At 57.2% G+C, this 16724-nt stretch overlaps 1 protein-coding gene across 1 annotated transcript; it reads right to left on the bottom strand.

The window, feature by feature from the left end:
• Positions 1–5644: 5644 nt before the first annotated feature.
• BSND (barttin CLCNK type accessory subunit beta) lies at positions 5645–15736 on the bottom strand. The gene is made up of 4 exons (XM_070405209.1): positions 15321–15736; positions 10906–11000; positions 8909–9178; positions 5645–7986 (listed from the first exon to the last, which is right to left on the bottom strand). The coding sequence occupies exons 1-4, from the start codon at positions 15495–15497 to the stop codon at positions 7551–7553; spliced, it is 978 nt and encodes a 325-aa protein (XP_070261310.1). The 5' UTR covers positions 15498–15736; the 3' UTR covers positions 5645–7550.
• Between the last annotated feature and the right edge of the window lie 988 nt (positions 15737–16724).

The raw sequence follows: 16724 nt of genomic DNA, 5'->3' as shown, positions 1-16724 counted from the left end.
CCCAGAGTGGCCCGGGGACCCCCTGCAGCAGAGCTGTGGGGTGGGGGTGGGGAACCGGCTTATGAGAAGCGCAGAGGCCTCCCACTGGCCTGAAATCCAGTCATCGGCACCTCATAAGCTCCGTGAGGTGCTGGGGCAGTCCAAAGTGGGGAGCCACAGACTTAGCCCCTGCAAATGGGGCACTGCTTGGACCAGTCCAAACACCCAGCTCCACTCTGCAGCCACCAGGCCACCGGGCCCAAGCTCCTCACATGCTATTCCCTTCTGGAGTGCCCTTCCCAGCATCTTCACCTGATAACTCCTACACATCCTTGGAACCCGCCACCAAGTCGCCTCCTCCAGGAAGTACTCCCAGGACAGACAGGCCTGGGCAGCAGATGAGACAGGACCTGGGGCTGGGATCCAGAACACAGTTCTAATCCCAGCTCTGCCACTGAACCCATGATGTGACCCTGGGCAAGTCCCTGCCCCTCTCTACGCCTCAGTTTACTCATCAGTAAAATGGTGACAGTAATTCTGGCCTTTCCAAGGAGATGTGGGACCAAATGAGAGGACAGTTCTGAAAATGCTTTACATTCTCAGAGCACAAGCAACAGCAGAGACTCGCGAATGCAGGGAGAGGAAGGACGGGAGCGTAAGGGGTCAGGTGGCAGCCACACTCCACACACCCCCCCAACGGTATCCCCACACTGGAAACTTGGATCCAAAGACCCCAAAGGCATGCACCCAATTTGCACAAAGTGCCCCGAGGTCTAGGGTGCAAGGAAAGAATCCAGCAGCAGCCCCAGGGCCCCAGGCAGGTGTGGGTGGCGACCAGGAGGAATGTGCCATTGGCAGCTTGCAGGGTCGCTAGGCCTCACCTCTGGCCGAAATATTTCCACCACTTCCTGGTCAGGGTGTTAATGGTGCAGGGAAGGCAGCCATCTGAGCTTGGGAGAAGGGCCAGAAGCCCTGGGACCCAGCCCAGCCATAGCCTCCCTAACCGCGTTCCCAGGCCTCACACCAGCCCTGTGAGGTGGGCAGACGGGGCTGCTGTCCCGTTGTAAGGGTAAGGAAACTGAAGCGGGAGTAGAGCCCACAGAGAATAAGGGCAGGGTCTTGCCCTAGGTGGTTTGGCTCAATGGATAGAGCGTCGGCCTTCGGACTGAAGGGTCCTGGGTTCGATTCTGGTCAAGGGCACATGCCTGGGTTTCGGGCTCAATCCCTAGTAGGGAGCGTGCAGGAGGCAGCTGATCAATGATTCTCTCATCATTGATGTTTCTATCTCTCTCTCTCTCTCCCTTCCTCTCTGAAATCAATAAAAATAAATAAATAAAAATAAAAATAAGGGCAGGATCTGGACCCCTACCCCAGGCAGGGAAGAGCAAAGGTGCTCCCTGGGAGGGGGTGGGCGGCATTGACTGGCGCCCTGTTATTTCGATGGGAAAACCGAGGCTCAGGCAGATGGCTTGGGCATCACCATTCGAGAGGAAGGAGGCCCAAGGGAGGAGGAGGCAGGAAAGGGAGAGAGACAAGAAACTGGAGTCACTGGGGACAGCAAGCTGCCCAGAGGGGTCTCCCTGCTCTGAAGGCACAGGAAGGGGTGACATAGCTGATCCCCGGGTTCCTCACGGAGTGAGCGCTGGTGCCGCCTCTGCCCGCTCCTCCCGGGGCTTTGCTTCTCTGGTCCTGTCTGGTGGCACTGCCACCGGCGAACATCAGATTAGCTAACGTGCCAGTGGCTAAGAACGGCACCGGCACCCGGGAGGATTCTGGCTGTGACAGCCTGTGTCCCATCAGCGCGGGGGCGGGGCCGCTGCCTGGTGAGAGTCAGCACCGTCCTGGAGTCATTGCTCCTCCGTTCCCTGCCGCCTTCTTCCCTCTCCTCGGCTTCCCCAGGGTCACTTTCACGGAGATAAGCCCGGGTTTGTTGTGAGAAGAGATGGCAGCTGCTTGTTATAAACCTGTGTTTACGGCCAATACAGGTGCTGCCCAACCGTCAACGCCACCTGCAGACCCTGCAGCTGCCCGCTGTCCTGGGGCCTCAGGCCCGCATCCCCAGATCATCCTGGCACACGCACGCAGCCCTTCCTCTGGTCATCTGGTCATCCGCCCTGAGAACCAGCTTGGCAGGGCGGCTGAAGGCAAAGGCCGGGAGGTCTGGCCTCAGGGTGTGAGGCCCCACACATCCTGGGAGCAGAGGGGCATGCCAAGGTCAGGGGGCGTCCTGGGAGCTGAGGGGCATGCCAAGGTCAAGGGGTCCAGCCTCAAAGCCCAGAGGGAGAGGCAGAGCCTTCGGGCTGTGGGAGTGGATGGGAGGGAGAGGACTGTGGAGGGGGAGCCCCAGCCCCTCACGGCGGCTCCTGGGACTTCGCGTGGTCCACCTCTTCTAGCAAAGCCTTGAGTTTCCGAGTTTCCCTAGGACGTCTGCCCGCCTCCTTCCTTAGTTGGAATCACACAGTGTTTGGAGGGGACCTTGGTGGGTCAAGCCCAGTCTCCATCGCTGTCTGAGTCTGTGCTCCCGCCTGCCCGCAGGTGGCCAAGGGCTTGCACTCAGGGAGCTACTTCCTGGCACCCAATATTTTGCTTATTAAAAAAATAAATAAATAGAAGCAGAATCATTTTTATTTTCTGAATGTAAATAAGTTATTTTCTGATTATTATTTACATGTAGGAATTTCATAAAGAATCCCATCACCCAGAGCTATCTCTGTACGTTTTTGTATTTATATCTATGCATGGGATCATATTCTCTATCAGCTGGGAGTCACTTAAACAAACAGGGTCTAAACTTCCTCACGGAGCTAGAAGACCAGTGTTGGCTGACTTTGGTTCGTGAGTTCACAGGCCCAAAATCTGTGCGAAACTCTTGGCCTTTCCCTCAAGGTTCCAAGACAGCTGCAGCCACCGAGTCTGTATGCAAGGTCAGCAAAACTAATCACTTCTGCTTTTTTCTTCAGAAGTGACCCCAACAAATTTCTCTTCAGGTCTCACTGGCCAGACTGGCCGCGGCGAGCAGGGTTGGGGTGACTGGCTTCGGGCCAATCCTAATTTACCACCTGGGAGTGGGCACGTCATCGTCAAGGAATGAGGGAATTAATAGTGTTTGCTGCATCCTACTTTATAATCTCTCTTTTCATTAATTACATATCATCAACATCTTCCCACATCAAGAAATGAGGAGAGTCATCGTTTTAATGGCCGTACACCGTTCCCTGGCACAGCAGGGGTGTTCGTTAGTCAATCTCCTGTTGCCGGCTGTTTGGATTATCCCTGTGGTTGAACCATCGTGAACAAGGCCACAGTAAACGCCTTCTGGAGGTACATCTTGGCTGATTGTTTCCTTAGAGAAGTTTCTACATGTGGGGGCACTAACCGAATGCTGCCCTATTACCCCCCAACACTTGGATCATTTCTGTTCCCAAAAGCAATGTAAGACAGAACCCTGCTCCTCCCCATTCTGCCACCTGTTATTGTCATCTTCATAAAGTGTGGCCACAGTGCCATGGGTGAAACCTGGTTTCTGGTTTTAATTTGCATTCCTTTGATTATTTCTGAGGTTGACCATGTTTTCATTTGTTTGTTTGTTTGATTGTTTGTTTGTTTGTTTTAATCCTTACCCAAGGATATGTTTTCTTACTGATTTTAGAGAAAGAAAAATCAGAGGAGAGAGAGAAACATCGGTTGCCTCCTGTGCATGCCCTGACTGGGGATCAAACCGGCAACCTTTTGGTGTCTGGAACAAGGCTCCAACCAACTAAGCCATCTGGCCAGGGCTCTTTTGTTTCTTTTATGGAGTCACAGATCTTTTATGTGGCTGCAATCCTTTTCCTGTGTGAGCCCCGCCCCCCCTCTCCTCCCTCCCTCCCTCCCTCCCTCCCTCCCTCAGAACTGTGTTATAGAAACCTGTTGCTCGGGCTGCCTGGCACCGTGCTTCAGCCAGGAGAAGTGGAATCTCGTCCACCTCCACCCAATCGCAGGGGACAGGGACAGGGACAGGGACAGGGGCAGGGACAGGTCCAGAAGGGCTGTGGCATGCCCAAGGTCGCAGCAAGCAGTCGACAGGAACCCAAGCTCCCGCCCCAGGACCACTCTCTTGCCCAGTTAATGGCAGGAGCCACCCCTCCATGTCTCCAGGGCCTTTTCCTCCCAGAGTGGAAACTTCCAAAGTCCCTCTCACCTCACAGGAGGGTGAAAAGAGCAGGAATTCCTGCCATGGTACACAAACCTGGAGCCTGGGGCTGAAAGCTGGAATCCGGGGTTCACTGAGACTGCCCCTCCAGCCCTGCTGCACCCCGCCCACCTGGGGACCTGCAGGAAGACCTCCCCTTCCCCCACCTCCCTCACCCCCTATTAATCTGCCAGCTAGAGGGACTGGAAGGCAGCAAGGCCAAGGGAGAAGGCACGGGGGTGGGATCTCAGGCGGAATACATGGGCCTAGAGCTTGAGATGGTCAGAGGAGAGCGGAGCAGAGCCCCCTGCACCCCTACTCTTCAAACTTTCAAAAGCTGCTGACCCTTCTTTTCAAATTAAAATGCACAGCACAGTTGACTCCCTGCCTCCTCACAGTCACCAGCAGGCCCTGAGGAGGACACGCCCAGCAGAGAAGCCGGAGGAGCAGCCTGGCTGCCAGGAGCCGGCCCTCGGAGAGGCCTTGCTGCTCTGCTGACCGTGAGCAAGTTCACAGAACGTCAGCTTCAGACAAGGCCACTCTGGGACCGTGATGCTCAAGGCCACTCGGCAGCTGCGGCCCAGCACAGGCAGCATGAGCGTCGTCACAGCCACAGCAGTGACCGCACATCCCTGTCCTGGCTGGAGGAGCCGCTGCTCCCACGTCACTTACAGCTTCGACTCGGGCAAAGCCCCACTTCCTCACACCCTGATCACCTCGCACCAGCCCAAATCCCACACGTCCTTCCTCACACCCTCCCACGGAGATGCCCCCGCGCACGGGGTGTCCTCACTGCAGTGCCTCTCGACCCAACTATTAGCCACAGGAGAGCTCGTGGTGGGCTCCTGCAGGCATTGGCAGATGGGTTCCCTCAGACACCCCCACCGCCGAACCCCTGCCAAGGTCAAAGACAGGGCCCACGCCCGCCCTGTGCCCACGGGGAAACAGAGGCCCACAAAGGCAGCCAACTTGCCCGAGGTCACAGAGTCGGGCAAAGATGGAGCGGATCGTCCAGATGGGGTAAGAGTGAGGGTGCCCCGCTAATAACTACGCGGGCATCACAGGACTGTCCTGGGCAGACCAGGCATGGTACCTCCCCATCGCACAGCAAGGTGGTGGGGGAGCCGGGACTGCAGCCCACACCCAAGTCTTGCCATGTCTCTCCGCTGCCACACGCCCTCGGCGCCACTCCCCAGGATGGGGTTGGCGTCTGCCTGCTGGTCGCCTCCCAGGAGGGGCTCTTGGCTCTCTGGTAAGGCCTGGCAAATGCCCTCCCCCCCCCCCCCGTGGTGACTCAGGGCCACGGGCCACGCGAGTTCCACAGCACACAGCGTCCCACATGGCCACCCCGCTGTGTTTGGTGTGCACTTTCCAGAGGGCGCCCACGGTGCCCGCCAGGCATGATGCCTCATTTATCCTGGCCAGAGGGGAACGGGTGGTTTTACATAAAAGAATGTGCAGGCGAATGAAAGTGACCCTTTTAAATGTTGCAAACAGTTTTATTTTAGCCATCCGTGCTGGTGCAGTCACCCTCCCCACCGTAGTAAACAGAGCACAGAAACACACTCCATCTCGCCCAGTCGGCCCGGGTCATGGCTGGGAGCACCCGCTATGGCACAGGGATGTGCCCAATATGCCTTTCACTGCCCAGGCTTTTATACTGGAGGTAGAATGATCCAGAAAGAAGGGGGGGGGGGGGGTAGAAGGGGCTATGCCCTTCTGACCCAGCACAGAGGGCATCCCTTTCCCACTGTGGGTCCCCCAGCCCTGACGCAGAGGCCCAGCCCAGGAGGAGGTCTCCCCGGCCCAGGAGGCCCGAGTGCAAGCTCTAAGTCCGTGGGCCTGGTTTGAGGTAGTGCCACTGCCCCTTCCTCTGAAGCATCTCAGGGTCTCTGTGCGGGGACACTGGGGGGCGTGGCCGAGCTCGCGTGCTAATAGCATTGCTCTGCCTGCCGCCATGCTGCTGCTGTAAAACAGTGGCATCTTCAGGGGCTGCTGAAGCAGGCTGAGCTACTTGCCACACACTCGCTGGCCACAGGTCACTCTGCTGCCTCTGCTGTGCCAATGTTTTCATTTCTCTGCTCCCACCTCGGCCCCTGCTCTGTACTCTGTCCCTAACTTATAAGAACCAAGCTCACTAGATTGTGAGTCCTGCTAACAGTTTGTGTCTTTCCCCCTAAAGATCCTGGCTTAGTGTCTGGCACATAGTAGATGCTCAGTAAATGCCACCTGAATCAAATTGAATTAAGCCAGAAAGTTTCATTCCAACCCACAGTCCTAAACCGATACATATGTATTCTGCAGGGCGCGGGTTACTCAGGGGGCTTTTTGCCTGGCTCTGTGACTCCTGTGCAGGCCATTGGAAATTTGAGTGCCAGAGAGTAAAGGGGCAGGGAGTCTAAGAGTTAGGGAAGTCAGGGAGAGGACGTTCTCTGCAAAGCTTCCTGGGCTCTGGTCAGTTCCCACCCCTCAGTGAGCACTGACTCGGCACAGGAGGTACCATGTGAGTCAAGCATGGTACCTCTGGCCAGGATAAATGAGGCAGCATGCCTGGTGGGCACCGTGGGTGCCCTCTGGCCTCAAGCAGCCATGGTCCAGTGATGAGCGTACAAGACCCGAAGGCGGCGCGAAGGAGCCAGGACTATGTTGTCCCTGGAGACGGTGACAGCAGGAAAGGCTTTCAGAGGAGGGATATCTGTGCGAGGGTTTGAAGGCTGAGCACAAGTTTGCCAGGCAGACGAGGGATCAAAGGGCTTCCTGGCAGAGAGGTGGCAGAGAAGGGCATGGGTAGCAGCACACATGTGTATACATGTGTGTGCATGTGTGTGTGCGTGTGTGTGTGTGTGGTAGGACACAGCGTTGGGGTTGAGGAGCAGAGGGTGTGGCATGGGCTGGTGGGGGAGTAAGTTGGGAGGTCAGCAAAGGTCAGCCATGGAAGGTTTTGGATCCCATAAAACAGGAGCCACAGGAGGGACGTGCGGGACACGCGGTTAGCCCTGGGTGAAGGCGGATCACGCGGCACACCGGGCAGACTAAAGACTCAGCAGGAACGGGCACCCTGAGAGGCCTTCACGGGGGATCGGAGAGCCAGCATAGCCCCAAGGGGGCGCCTGTTCAGAGGCAGCTCGTGGGGGGAGGGGGGAGGCAGAGAAGGCTCTGAGGCCCCAGCTGCTGCAGATCTTCTAAGTGAATCACATTCACCCTCAAAGCTCTAACCCGCCAAAATAACAACGGAGTGGCCATGATCCATCGAAAACCATCGCCCCTTCCTGCGTGTTCCTTTACAGTCCTCCAGGTGCTGCAGGACCCACTGTCTCATCTGAACCTCCAGACAACCCCCTTTTGCAGAGAGGGAAATTGAGGCCGTGTGAAGTCACACAGGGCTAGTGGCTGTGCCAGGCTAGCACCCAGGGGCAGTTCCATCTAAGCCCTGGGCATCGGGCTCAAAGCCCAGTTCCTTGTCCGGGAGGGGGTCCCCAGGGCTGTCCGGCAGCCCATAGTACAAGTCCTCCTCCTCCTGCTCCGGCTCCTCTGCACCTGAGTCGGAAGCCTCGTCCTCCTCCTTCGTCCTCGGGGACCGCTGCCAGTAGCTGGGGAGGGCTGCGTCCCGCCACTGTCCCGCTGGAGGTGTGTCCTCCGACGTGGGGGCATCGATCAGAGCGAAGTCATGGAAGCGGTCCAGCTGGCACCTGCAGGCCCAGGGCTCCCCTGGCGGGGGGCCAGGCTCCTCCCTGTCAGGCGGAGACGGGTTGGGGCTGCCGCCCTCACTGGAGCCCACATCCATTTCATCTTGGAAGGAAGCCAAAGGTGCAGGACCCTGGGGAGAGACTGGGGCGCTGCAGGGACAAAGCCAGAGAGAGCAAGGGCAGCTTGAGTCAGATTGCCTGGGTCTAAACCTCCGCCACTGGCTGCAAGCCAGGGCAGGTGAGCCCACCTGGTTGGGCCTCAGTTTCCTCCCCTGTAAGGTATTCACTCCTCTGGAGTCTCTGAGGTTTACAGCAGATCGTGTGTTCAAAGCACTTTGCACAATGCCTGGCACCTAGTAGGTGCTCAAGAAATGAGCCATTATCATGTTATCCAAACCAGGTCATTCCTCCACTTCTCCAGTCACTGAGGGTTCTCCTCTGGGCCCTCAGCCCCAGCTCACTAGGTGTCACTGCCCCCTCACCTGCCTCCCCCATTGGACCAAGAGCTCCTGCAGGGTGGGGGCCATCAGGCCTGGCAGGGAGCAGGTGCCCAGGAACAGTGGTAGGAGGAGTAAATACATGGATGAATAAGGAACCCAATTCATAAACACCCAGGGGCTGGGTGGGGTGTGGAGTGACCTGCCTGAGGTCACGAGTATATCAGGGGCAGGGTCTGGATTTGAACTCAGGTCCTCCGGCTCCATGCCCCCCCCCCCCCCACACACACACAGGACAAGCATTCAGTGCAGAGGTTTATGGTATGCTGACCCTTAAGGGCACTGTTCCATCTCCACAACGCCCCTCAGAGGTGGGAGGGATTATTCCCATGTGGGGAAACTGAGGCTCGGGAGGGTGGGAAACTTGCCAAGGTTATACAGCAGTGCTGCTGGGATTTGAACCCAGGCCGGTCTAAGCCCAGGTTCATGCATCTGCTACACCTGCCGCCCCCTGAGTGCCCCACCCCCACTGCCCTCTCGACTCCCATATGTACCCAACCACCCCTCATGGCCCACATCCCCCTCCTCACCCCAGAAGTGGGCAGCATTCCCACTCCTGCGCTCTGCACACTCACCGGGGACTGCTCTGAGCTGGGTTTCTTTCTCCCTCGTCCTCATCTGAGCCCCTGTGGACGACCACAGCAGCCTCCATCCAGGCCTGAGCATCGCGAGGGCCACCTTCCCCTCTGTCACCAGCTTCCAGCTGCTGCCGCCCCAGCTCAGGGGCCAGCAGGGGGCGGGGATCCTCGCTGTAGCCCAGGACCTTCATCCGGATGTGGCTGAAGTCGGGCAGGCTCTGGTCATAGGCGGCTTCGTCCCACAGCCTGACGTAGGGGGGCTGGGGGCTAGTTGGGGGCACGGCAGGCGGCAGGAGAGAGAACAGGCAGGTGGGCAAGGATTCATTCGGCAGACATCAGAGCTGTCCCCTGGCCCACCTGCTCTGGCCACCCGGTCCTCCCTGATCTCCAAGAGGCCCTCGGGGTCATCGTGTGCCTCATGCATGGATGGGGAGTCCGAGGCCCAGCACGGCAGGGAGGTGGCAGAGCTCGGCCCCTCAGCCCGGTGTTCCTTTCACTCCGAGTCTCCAAAGTTAACCCCCAGGAGCAACCGCAAAAGGAAGACCAGTCTCGTGGACTGAGGTGACTGGGTTCCACAGGCTATGCTGTGTCCTCGCTGGAAAAATGAGAACGATTATCCTGAACACCTTTAAGCAGAATAACCATTCCCGTTTTTCCAATGAGGACATAGCAGCAGTACTGAGCTGCTCTCTGTCGGCCGGGCTCTGTCAGGCAGCTCATCCGATCCTCTCCCTAACTCTGGGAGGTACTGAGGGAAACTGAGGCACGGAGACTAGCGGGCTTGGTGCTGGGGCTCAGGCATCACGTTTCCTGCTGCTCCCTACAGTCCCTCCAGAAAGTGAAGTGCAGCGACCAGGTCCCTTGCCAGGGTCCCACGGCTGAGAAGTGACGGGAAGGAGCCCGGAACTCAGGGCAGCACGAGCCCGGGCTCTCTCACAGCGGCTCTCCCGACGTGGCTGGTCCTGAGGCTGGCCCCAGGCCCACCCCGGGTCTGTCATCTCCTTCCCCAGAACATTTGGTCGCTCTGTGTCAGAACATAAAATGCCACCAGGATTTCCTTCCCCCAGCAAAGCAGGGAGCGTTCAAGAGCCCAGCCGGACCCTGGACCTGCCCCAGGCCTCCTGAGCACGGAGTTACAGCCTCCGGGGGCTGGAAGGGGCGGCCGGTCCCCCGTCTCTCCCAGGCTGACGTGCTCCCTGCCAGGTCCTGGCGAGCCACGGCTTGCCGCCTTCAGAGACAAAAGCAGGGCTGGTGTGATCTGTCACCGACTGCCTGTGGGTTTGAGGCTTGTGCTTACACTTCTTGAGCCTCAGTTTCCACGTCTGTATGAAAGGCTGGACGCCCCTCCGCTCCCCATCACAGGGTTCCTGTGAGGACTGAAGGAGGAAGTGGGGCAAAGTATCTGATTCACCTGTGATGCAAGGGAGGCTCTTACTAATGGTGACAAACACTTACCAAGGGCCTACCATGCACCAGGTTCTGTTCCTAGCACTTTGCTTATATTATTATCTCACGGACCCCCAGGGAGAAGGTACCATTAATATCCCCATTTCACAGAGGGGCAAAGAGAGGCACGCCACTTTCCCAAAGTCACACGGCGGACAGTGGCAGAGCCCTGGGCTGTGCCGGCCATCCTCATGCCCCTTGTTTACTGTAGTCGTGGTCACAGCTCTTTGGGACTTAGGATCAAACCTGACTTTGATTTTGGCCTGCCACTAGTTCACTGAAAGACAGGATAAAGTCCTGACCCTCCGTTTCCTCATCGGAATGATAATGCTTGCCTCACGGAATTGAGAGTTCAGAACAATCCGTGATTTCTAACAGTCTGCTCTTGGTAGAGTGGGAAGGCCTGGAGCCAGGGGAGGAGACACTGTCCACCCTCCACCCCACTCCCTCACTCTCCTCCCTAAGGGGAGACTTGCTCACTGCCTCACTGAGGGCGTCACTGCTCCTCCCTCCTCCCCCCTCCCAAGCACAGAGGGCCCAGCACCTACCTCTTCATCTCGGCAGCGAGTCCGTTCTCCAGCAAGCCCAGCGGCTTTGGGGACAGGACGCCTTGGAATTCAGAGTCAGCAGGGACAAAGGCGATCTGCAGGGCAAAGGGGAGACGGCTTCTCTGCAGCTGCCCACCCATGCCCTTGGCCGCTGCTCCCCCCAGAGCACGGCCTAACCTCCCCACATGCCCGGGGAGGGAGACTCACCAGGGAGGGCTTCCCCTTTCCACAGGAGAGGGGTCTGCTCAGGGCCAGCACAAGTGGGCGGATGGAACCCTGGGCTCCTGCTCCCACCTGGCTCTACATTCACCCAACAAACAAGTATTGAGCACCTGCTGTGTGCCAAGCGCTCCTGTAGGCCCGAGGGGTCAGCAGGGAGTGAATGGGACAAACGTCCCTGCCCTAGAGTTGCTCACATCTTGTCATTTACCAGGTCCTCATCCAGTGCTCAGAATGTGCCTGGCACTTGGTCCATATCTGGCAGCTGGCTCTGTACTCTGAAGAAGCTGTCCCTTCCTCTGCCTCAATATCTCATGACCCAGTCACCATCTTCCTCCTTATCATCATCACCACCATCATCACCATCACCATCATCACCATCACCATCATCACCATCACCATCATCATTATCACCATCACCATTACCATCATGACTTCCATTAACATCATCATCATAATCATCATCATTACCATCATCATCATACCATCACCATCATTATCACCATCACCATCACCATCATCATCATCATCATCACCACTACCACCATCATCACCTCCATCAACATCATCATCATCATATCATCATCATCATACCATCACCATCATTATCTCCATCACCCTTACCATCATCACTTCCATCATCATAATCATCATCATCATCATATCATCACCATCATCATTACCATCATCATCATCATTACCATCATCATCACCACCATCACCATCATTATCACCATCACCATCATAATCACCATCACCATCATCATCACCATCATCATCACCATCATCATTGTGAAAAGCCTGAAGGAGAGGGAAAGACTGGAGCATCTTAGAACACAAGTCCTTTTAAGAGAGGGGGACACGAAGAGCTGAAGCTAGGGAGTATGGAGGGGAGATCAGACCATGAAAAGCCCAGAACAGTAGATGAAGGAGTTCAGTCTTTATCCAGAACCAGTGAGAGCCCTGGAGGCATTCTCAGCCGGAGGGTGCAGACAGATCTGTGTTTAGGCAGAGCCATCCCCGAAAGGAGGGAGCAGAGGGAAGGAGGGAGGCCCATGGAGAGGACAGATCCATCAACCACCCATCGGGGCCTGGGCCTGGGCTCCAGCTGAACAGGGAGGAGTAGGGAGGGGGGACCCATGGGCACAGGCAGAAGCTGGACAGGGAGAGGCACTGCATTTCCTGCCAATCCCCCCTTTTCTCAGCTCCCTGCCCCATCTCAGCTAACACTGCCGCAACTACCAGACTTTCCCTGATTTCTCCTCCTCTCTCAAGCCCGGCCGAGAAATTCAGTGAGACAACCTCGATGGAAGTCCAGCGCACGTCCAGCACAGCAGGTACTATATGCATTTGGTGAAGTAGAAATGTCTTCTTGGTTCCTAGTCTTGGGTTCAAACCCTGCCTGGGTCCAGGAGATCATCATCTCTCACCTGGACCAGAGAAGAAGCCTCCCCATTGGTCTGGCTGCCCCGGACCTTCCTCTGCCCCATGTCAGCCTGATAACTTTCTCAACTACAAAGCTGATCCCGGCCCTCCTTTGTCCCATCAACTGAAGGGCAAGGTCCACATTCCTTAGCATGGCATCGCGGGCCCTGCAGAGCTGAGCCCCATTCTCTCTCCTTGCCTTCCTCCATCACCCACCCCACCCCCTGTAGCCATGCTGCCCCCCCCCCCCCCGCCCCCACGCCTTGCCCTGGTGAACTTCTACTCAGCCCACAAAGCCCAGCTCATCTTCTCTGGGAAGCCCACTCCCTCCCCATCAGGCAGAAAGCTGTCTTCCCTGTGAGTCCCCCAGCCCCTCACAGAGAGGGACAGCTTAATTCGTGCTGGTATTGGCTACCCCTAACCCCCATATCTTAATTGGGGTAGCACAATCCCTTATATTTATATTTCTTTTAATCTAGAAATTCCCATTTATCAGGCAAGGGAGGATCCTGAGGGGAGGATGGGCACCAGCATTGGTTGAGGGTTTTGACAGCTCAGGCACCTAGGAGCCAGTGTTGGAGACAGCTCCCCTCCCCCCTAGTGTGCCTGCCTGGTTTACATCACACTTCCCTCCCTCCCTCCCTTCATGTGCCGGATCCAACACCCACACAAACCCACGCCTGCACACACACAGAGACCGCCCAAGGCCACACACGCCAATCCTGAGAATAATGCATGGAACCAGCTCTGTGGCAGGTGTGATGCTGGGTCCCCCACATACAGGACCCACTGGTCCCTCCCACTTGGCTCAGGAGGCAGGGAGACTCCCTCTGACAAGGTCACAGAAGTGGGGGGGAGGGAGGAGGGATTTGAATCTGGGCCTGTTGGACACTAAACCGTGTTTCCACCCTACACTGCTGCCTCCACAGCACAGGAACACGTGGACCTATCAACAGTTACTCATTAATACACAGCAATATTCCCTCTCCCCCTCCCTCATCCGCTGCCACCAGTCACTGCCCACCACCCCAGAGCCACCTCTGGTAAAGGGGGAGAGGGCAGCAAGGACACTACCCTCTGCGCCCCAGCTGTCCCCAGGGTCCAGCTCATCATGGGGGGAGCAGGAGGATGGAGCTGGTTATGAAGGTGGCTCGGGCCCCAAGTCCCTCTTCTCCCGGTGACCTGTGCTCAGGGCATTGCACAGACAAAGGCGAGTTGACTGTAAACTGCTGAGAAAATGACTGCAAACCAGCCAGGACCGCCCCAGCACCAAACATTCTGACAGCCTGGGGCTGGCCATGGAGGGGGCAGGGCTGGGGAGAGCCAGGCCCAGTCCCCCAGGAGCCTCCTCCCTCCTGCCGCCTCCCCTGGACACCCCCCAGCACAGCCACCCTAGTGAAAGGTGAGGAGGAGACTGCAGGTGGTGGGGGCGGCCTGGGGCCTAGAGCCCTAGATGCCTGGACCAGCGGAGCCCTTAGATGCACCCCCTTCCCCACCCCCATTCCTGACTCATGTATTGTACAAATGAGGAAGCTGAGGCTCACAGAGGGAAGGGGCTTGACCAAAGTCTCCCGAGCAGTTAGAGGCAGAGCAAGTTAGAATCCATGCTCCTCTTCTTGTCTCCTTGGGTCTGTCTGACCAGCTGTGTGACCTCGGAAAAGCCGCACAACCTCTCTGAGCACTAAAGGCTTACAACTCCTGACATGCTCACCCTACAGGGTTGTTGGGAGGAGCGATAACAGTAAGGGTGGCAGCCATTCACCTAAATAGAATGCCCTACAGTTTATAAAATATTCCTACATCCCATATCTTCTCTGTTCATAATAACTCTCTGAACTGGGAGGAATAGGAGTTTGGGGCTCCATTCTGCAAATGTAAGAAAATGACAAAGGTCACACAGAGAGTTTCGGAGAGAGCTGGAACTAGAACCCGGACTCCCACACCAATGTCCTCCCTGTCACTAAGTCACTCACAAGGCTGGGAGGGCACTGTGACTAAAGGTCTTCTCATCTGCCATGGCCACCCTGCCAGGCCGCGGTCTGTTCACTGCCCACCGAGGGGTGCCCGTGATCCTGCGTGGACACCCACGCTCCTCACACCCGGAGGAATGAGGCTCCGGGATCACTGCAAACCTGGACTTAGGGCTGCAGAGGGGGCAGGTCCCTCAGGTCCCGCCGCAGCTCCTGGGTCACAGTTCTCCAGGCGACAGCTATACTTCAATGGGCCCAGCACCACCACCACCTTCACTCCTTCACCTTCCCCATGGCATCAGGTTATGCGGACCCCCAGCACTCTCAGCAGCCCTGGGACACAGCAGTAGCCTTAAGTCACACACATCTGAGCTCCAAAGTGTGACACTTAGGAGCGGTGGGACCTCGCCTTTCCGAGCCTTGGGCTGCGCGGTAAAATGGAACTACAGAGGGACAGAAGGCTCCCAGGAGGCCCGCGCTGCACTGTGAATGCAGGACTGCCTGGCAGGAGGCAATCGCTCATTGACTTTGGTTCCAAGCACATGGATGACTGTGCGTTGGGTTTCACTGGGCATCCTCATAGGCCTAGGTCAGGGCTCCAGATCCAGGGGGGCTTCTGATCAATCCTTATGATCAGAGAGGGATGGATGGATGCACAGATGATGGTTGAGTGGAGAGAAAGGGAGTGCACAGCGGGCATATGAAAAGAAGATTGAAAGATGGGCATTATGCCTGGGATAGAGGCTCAGCTGCACCCTCTGGCCCCTGGCCCCCAGCTGACCTGCCCCCACCACTGCCTACCTTGGGGTAGCACTGGCACATGCTCCAGATGACGCCCCCGATCACCATGACGCTGCCCATGGCGTAGAAGGTGCCGTAGACCTGGGGCCGGTCGTGGCTCATGAGGAACGTGCCCAGGGCCAGCAGGAAGAGGCCCAGCACAATGAAGCCGATGCGGAAGGTCTTCTCGTCTGCCATGGCCGCCCTGCCAGGCTGCGGTCTGTTCACTGCCCGCCGAGGGGTGCCCGAGGTCCTGCGTGGACACCCACGATCCTCACACCCGGAGGGATGAGGCTCCGGGATCACTGCAAACCCGGACTTAGGGCTGCAGAGGGGGCAGGTCCCTCAGGTCCGGCCGCAGCTCCTGGGTCACAGTTCTCCAGGCGACAGCTACGCTTCAATGGGCCCGGCACCACCACCACCTTCACTCCTTCACCTTCCCTCTGGGCCCAGCAGGAGTGTGTGTGTGGCTCCAAGTGAGGGAGAAGCTGGGAGGGAGAGGGGTGGTTCCAGGAGCTGGGCCCCGGCCAGGGCTTTGACATCACCTCATTTGCCTGCTTGGGACTGAGCTGGGTGGACAGGTGTCCAGACCTGGGAAGGCGGGTCCAGTGCGCAGCCCAAACACATCAGAATGCCGCTGGGAGGTTCCAGGATCCCACAAGCTGGCATTTTAGAATCCGGAGGCATTCTGGACTCTTCAAGGTCATGTGCCCCTCTGAGGTCAGGAACAGAAGCCCATATTTACAGATGGTGGCTGCGTGAGTGGCACGGTCCTAACCATGTTATATAGTACCATTGAAGGGGAACCCCGCGAGGCACAGACTTTATGAGGACACCGGTGCACAGACTAGTCACTTGCCAGGGTGACACGGCTAGAAAAGGCACAGCAGCCAGGATTCGAACCCAGAGGCCATGCCCCAAGCCACCCTGGGATACTCCCTAACTGTAGCAGGAGGGTTAAACGTTCGGGCCCCGGGGGCAGGCACATTGCCTGGGCTTGGGTTCTGGGTCCTCTACCCTGGGGCAGTGTGACTTTGATCAAGTCACTTCCCTGTGCCTCAGTTTTCCTCCTCTGTAAAATGGGGCTAATTACAGCATCTCCCAGGACAGAGCTGTCTGCTAGCCTGGCCTCCCTGGATTCCTCTGTGAGCGGCTCCCAGAAAGGCTCAGGTGCCTGGATGCCCTTGTAGGGTGTGAATGACTGACAGCAATTCCCTTGCCTTCTAATCTAGGAAGATGCCTTAGTTCTAAGAAGGACATTGTAATGGTGGGATTCCAGTTCTGGAGAGGGGCTGATGGGAAAAACCAACTTCCCTTACAGGATTGTAGGAAAATGAGGACTGTCAGTGTCTCTAAAAGGAAACGTTACCTTGTCGTTTGTACAGAGTGTGATTGCTAATGTGGGATCGTTGCTTCTATTTGGCG

This window comes from Myotis yumanensis, unplaced genomic scaffold (assembly GCF_028538775.1).
Source record: "Myotis yumanensis isolate MYYU_CA2020_CCGP unplaced genomic scaffold, mMyoYum1.0.hap1 SCAF_2, whole genome shotgun sequence".
In the NCBI taxonomy this organism is placed as follows: Eukaryota; Metazoa; Chordata; class Mammalia; order Chiroptera; family Vespertilionidae; genus Myotis; species Myotis yumanensis.
This window is presented reverse-complemented; position numbering and strand designations above follow the sequence as displayed.

Excerpts from the sequence above, each read along its gene's own strand:
- BSND (XM_070405209.1), bottom strand. The coding sequence starts at position 15,497 with ATGGCAGACGAGAAGACCTTCCGCATCGGCTTCATTGTGCTGGGCCTC. Across the intron at positions 11,001-15,320 it reads TGTGCCAGTGCTACCCCAAG|ATCGCCTTTGTCCCTGCTGA; the intron begins GTAGGCAGTGGT and ends TTTGCCCTGCAG. Across the intron at positions 7,987-8,908 it reads CCAGCTCAGAGCAGTCCCCG|CGCCCCAGTCTCTCCCCAGG; the intron begins GTGAGTGTGCAG and ends TTGTCCCTGCAG.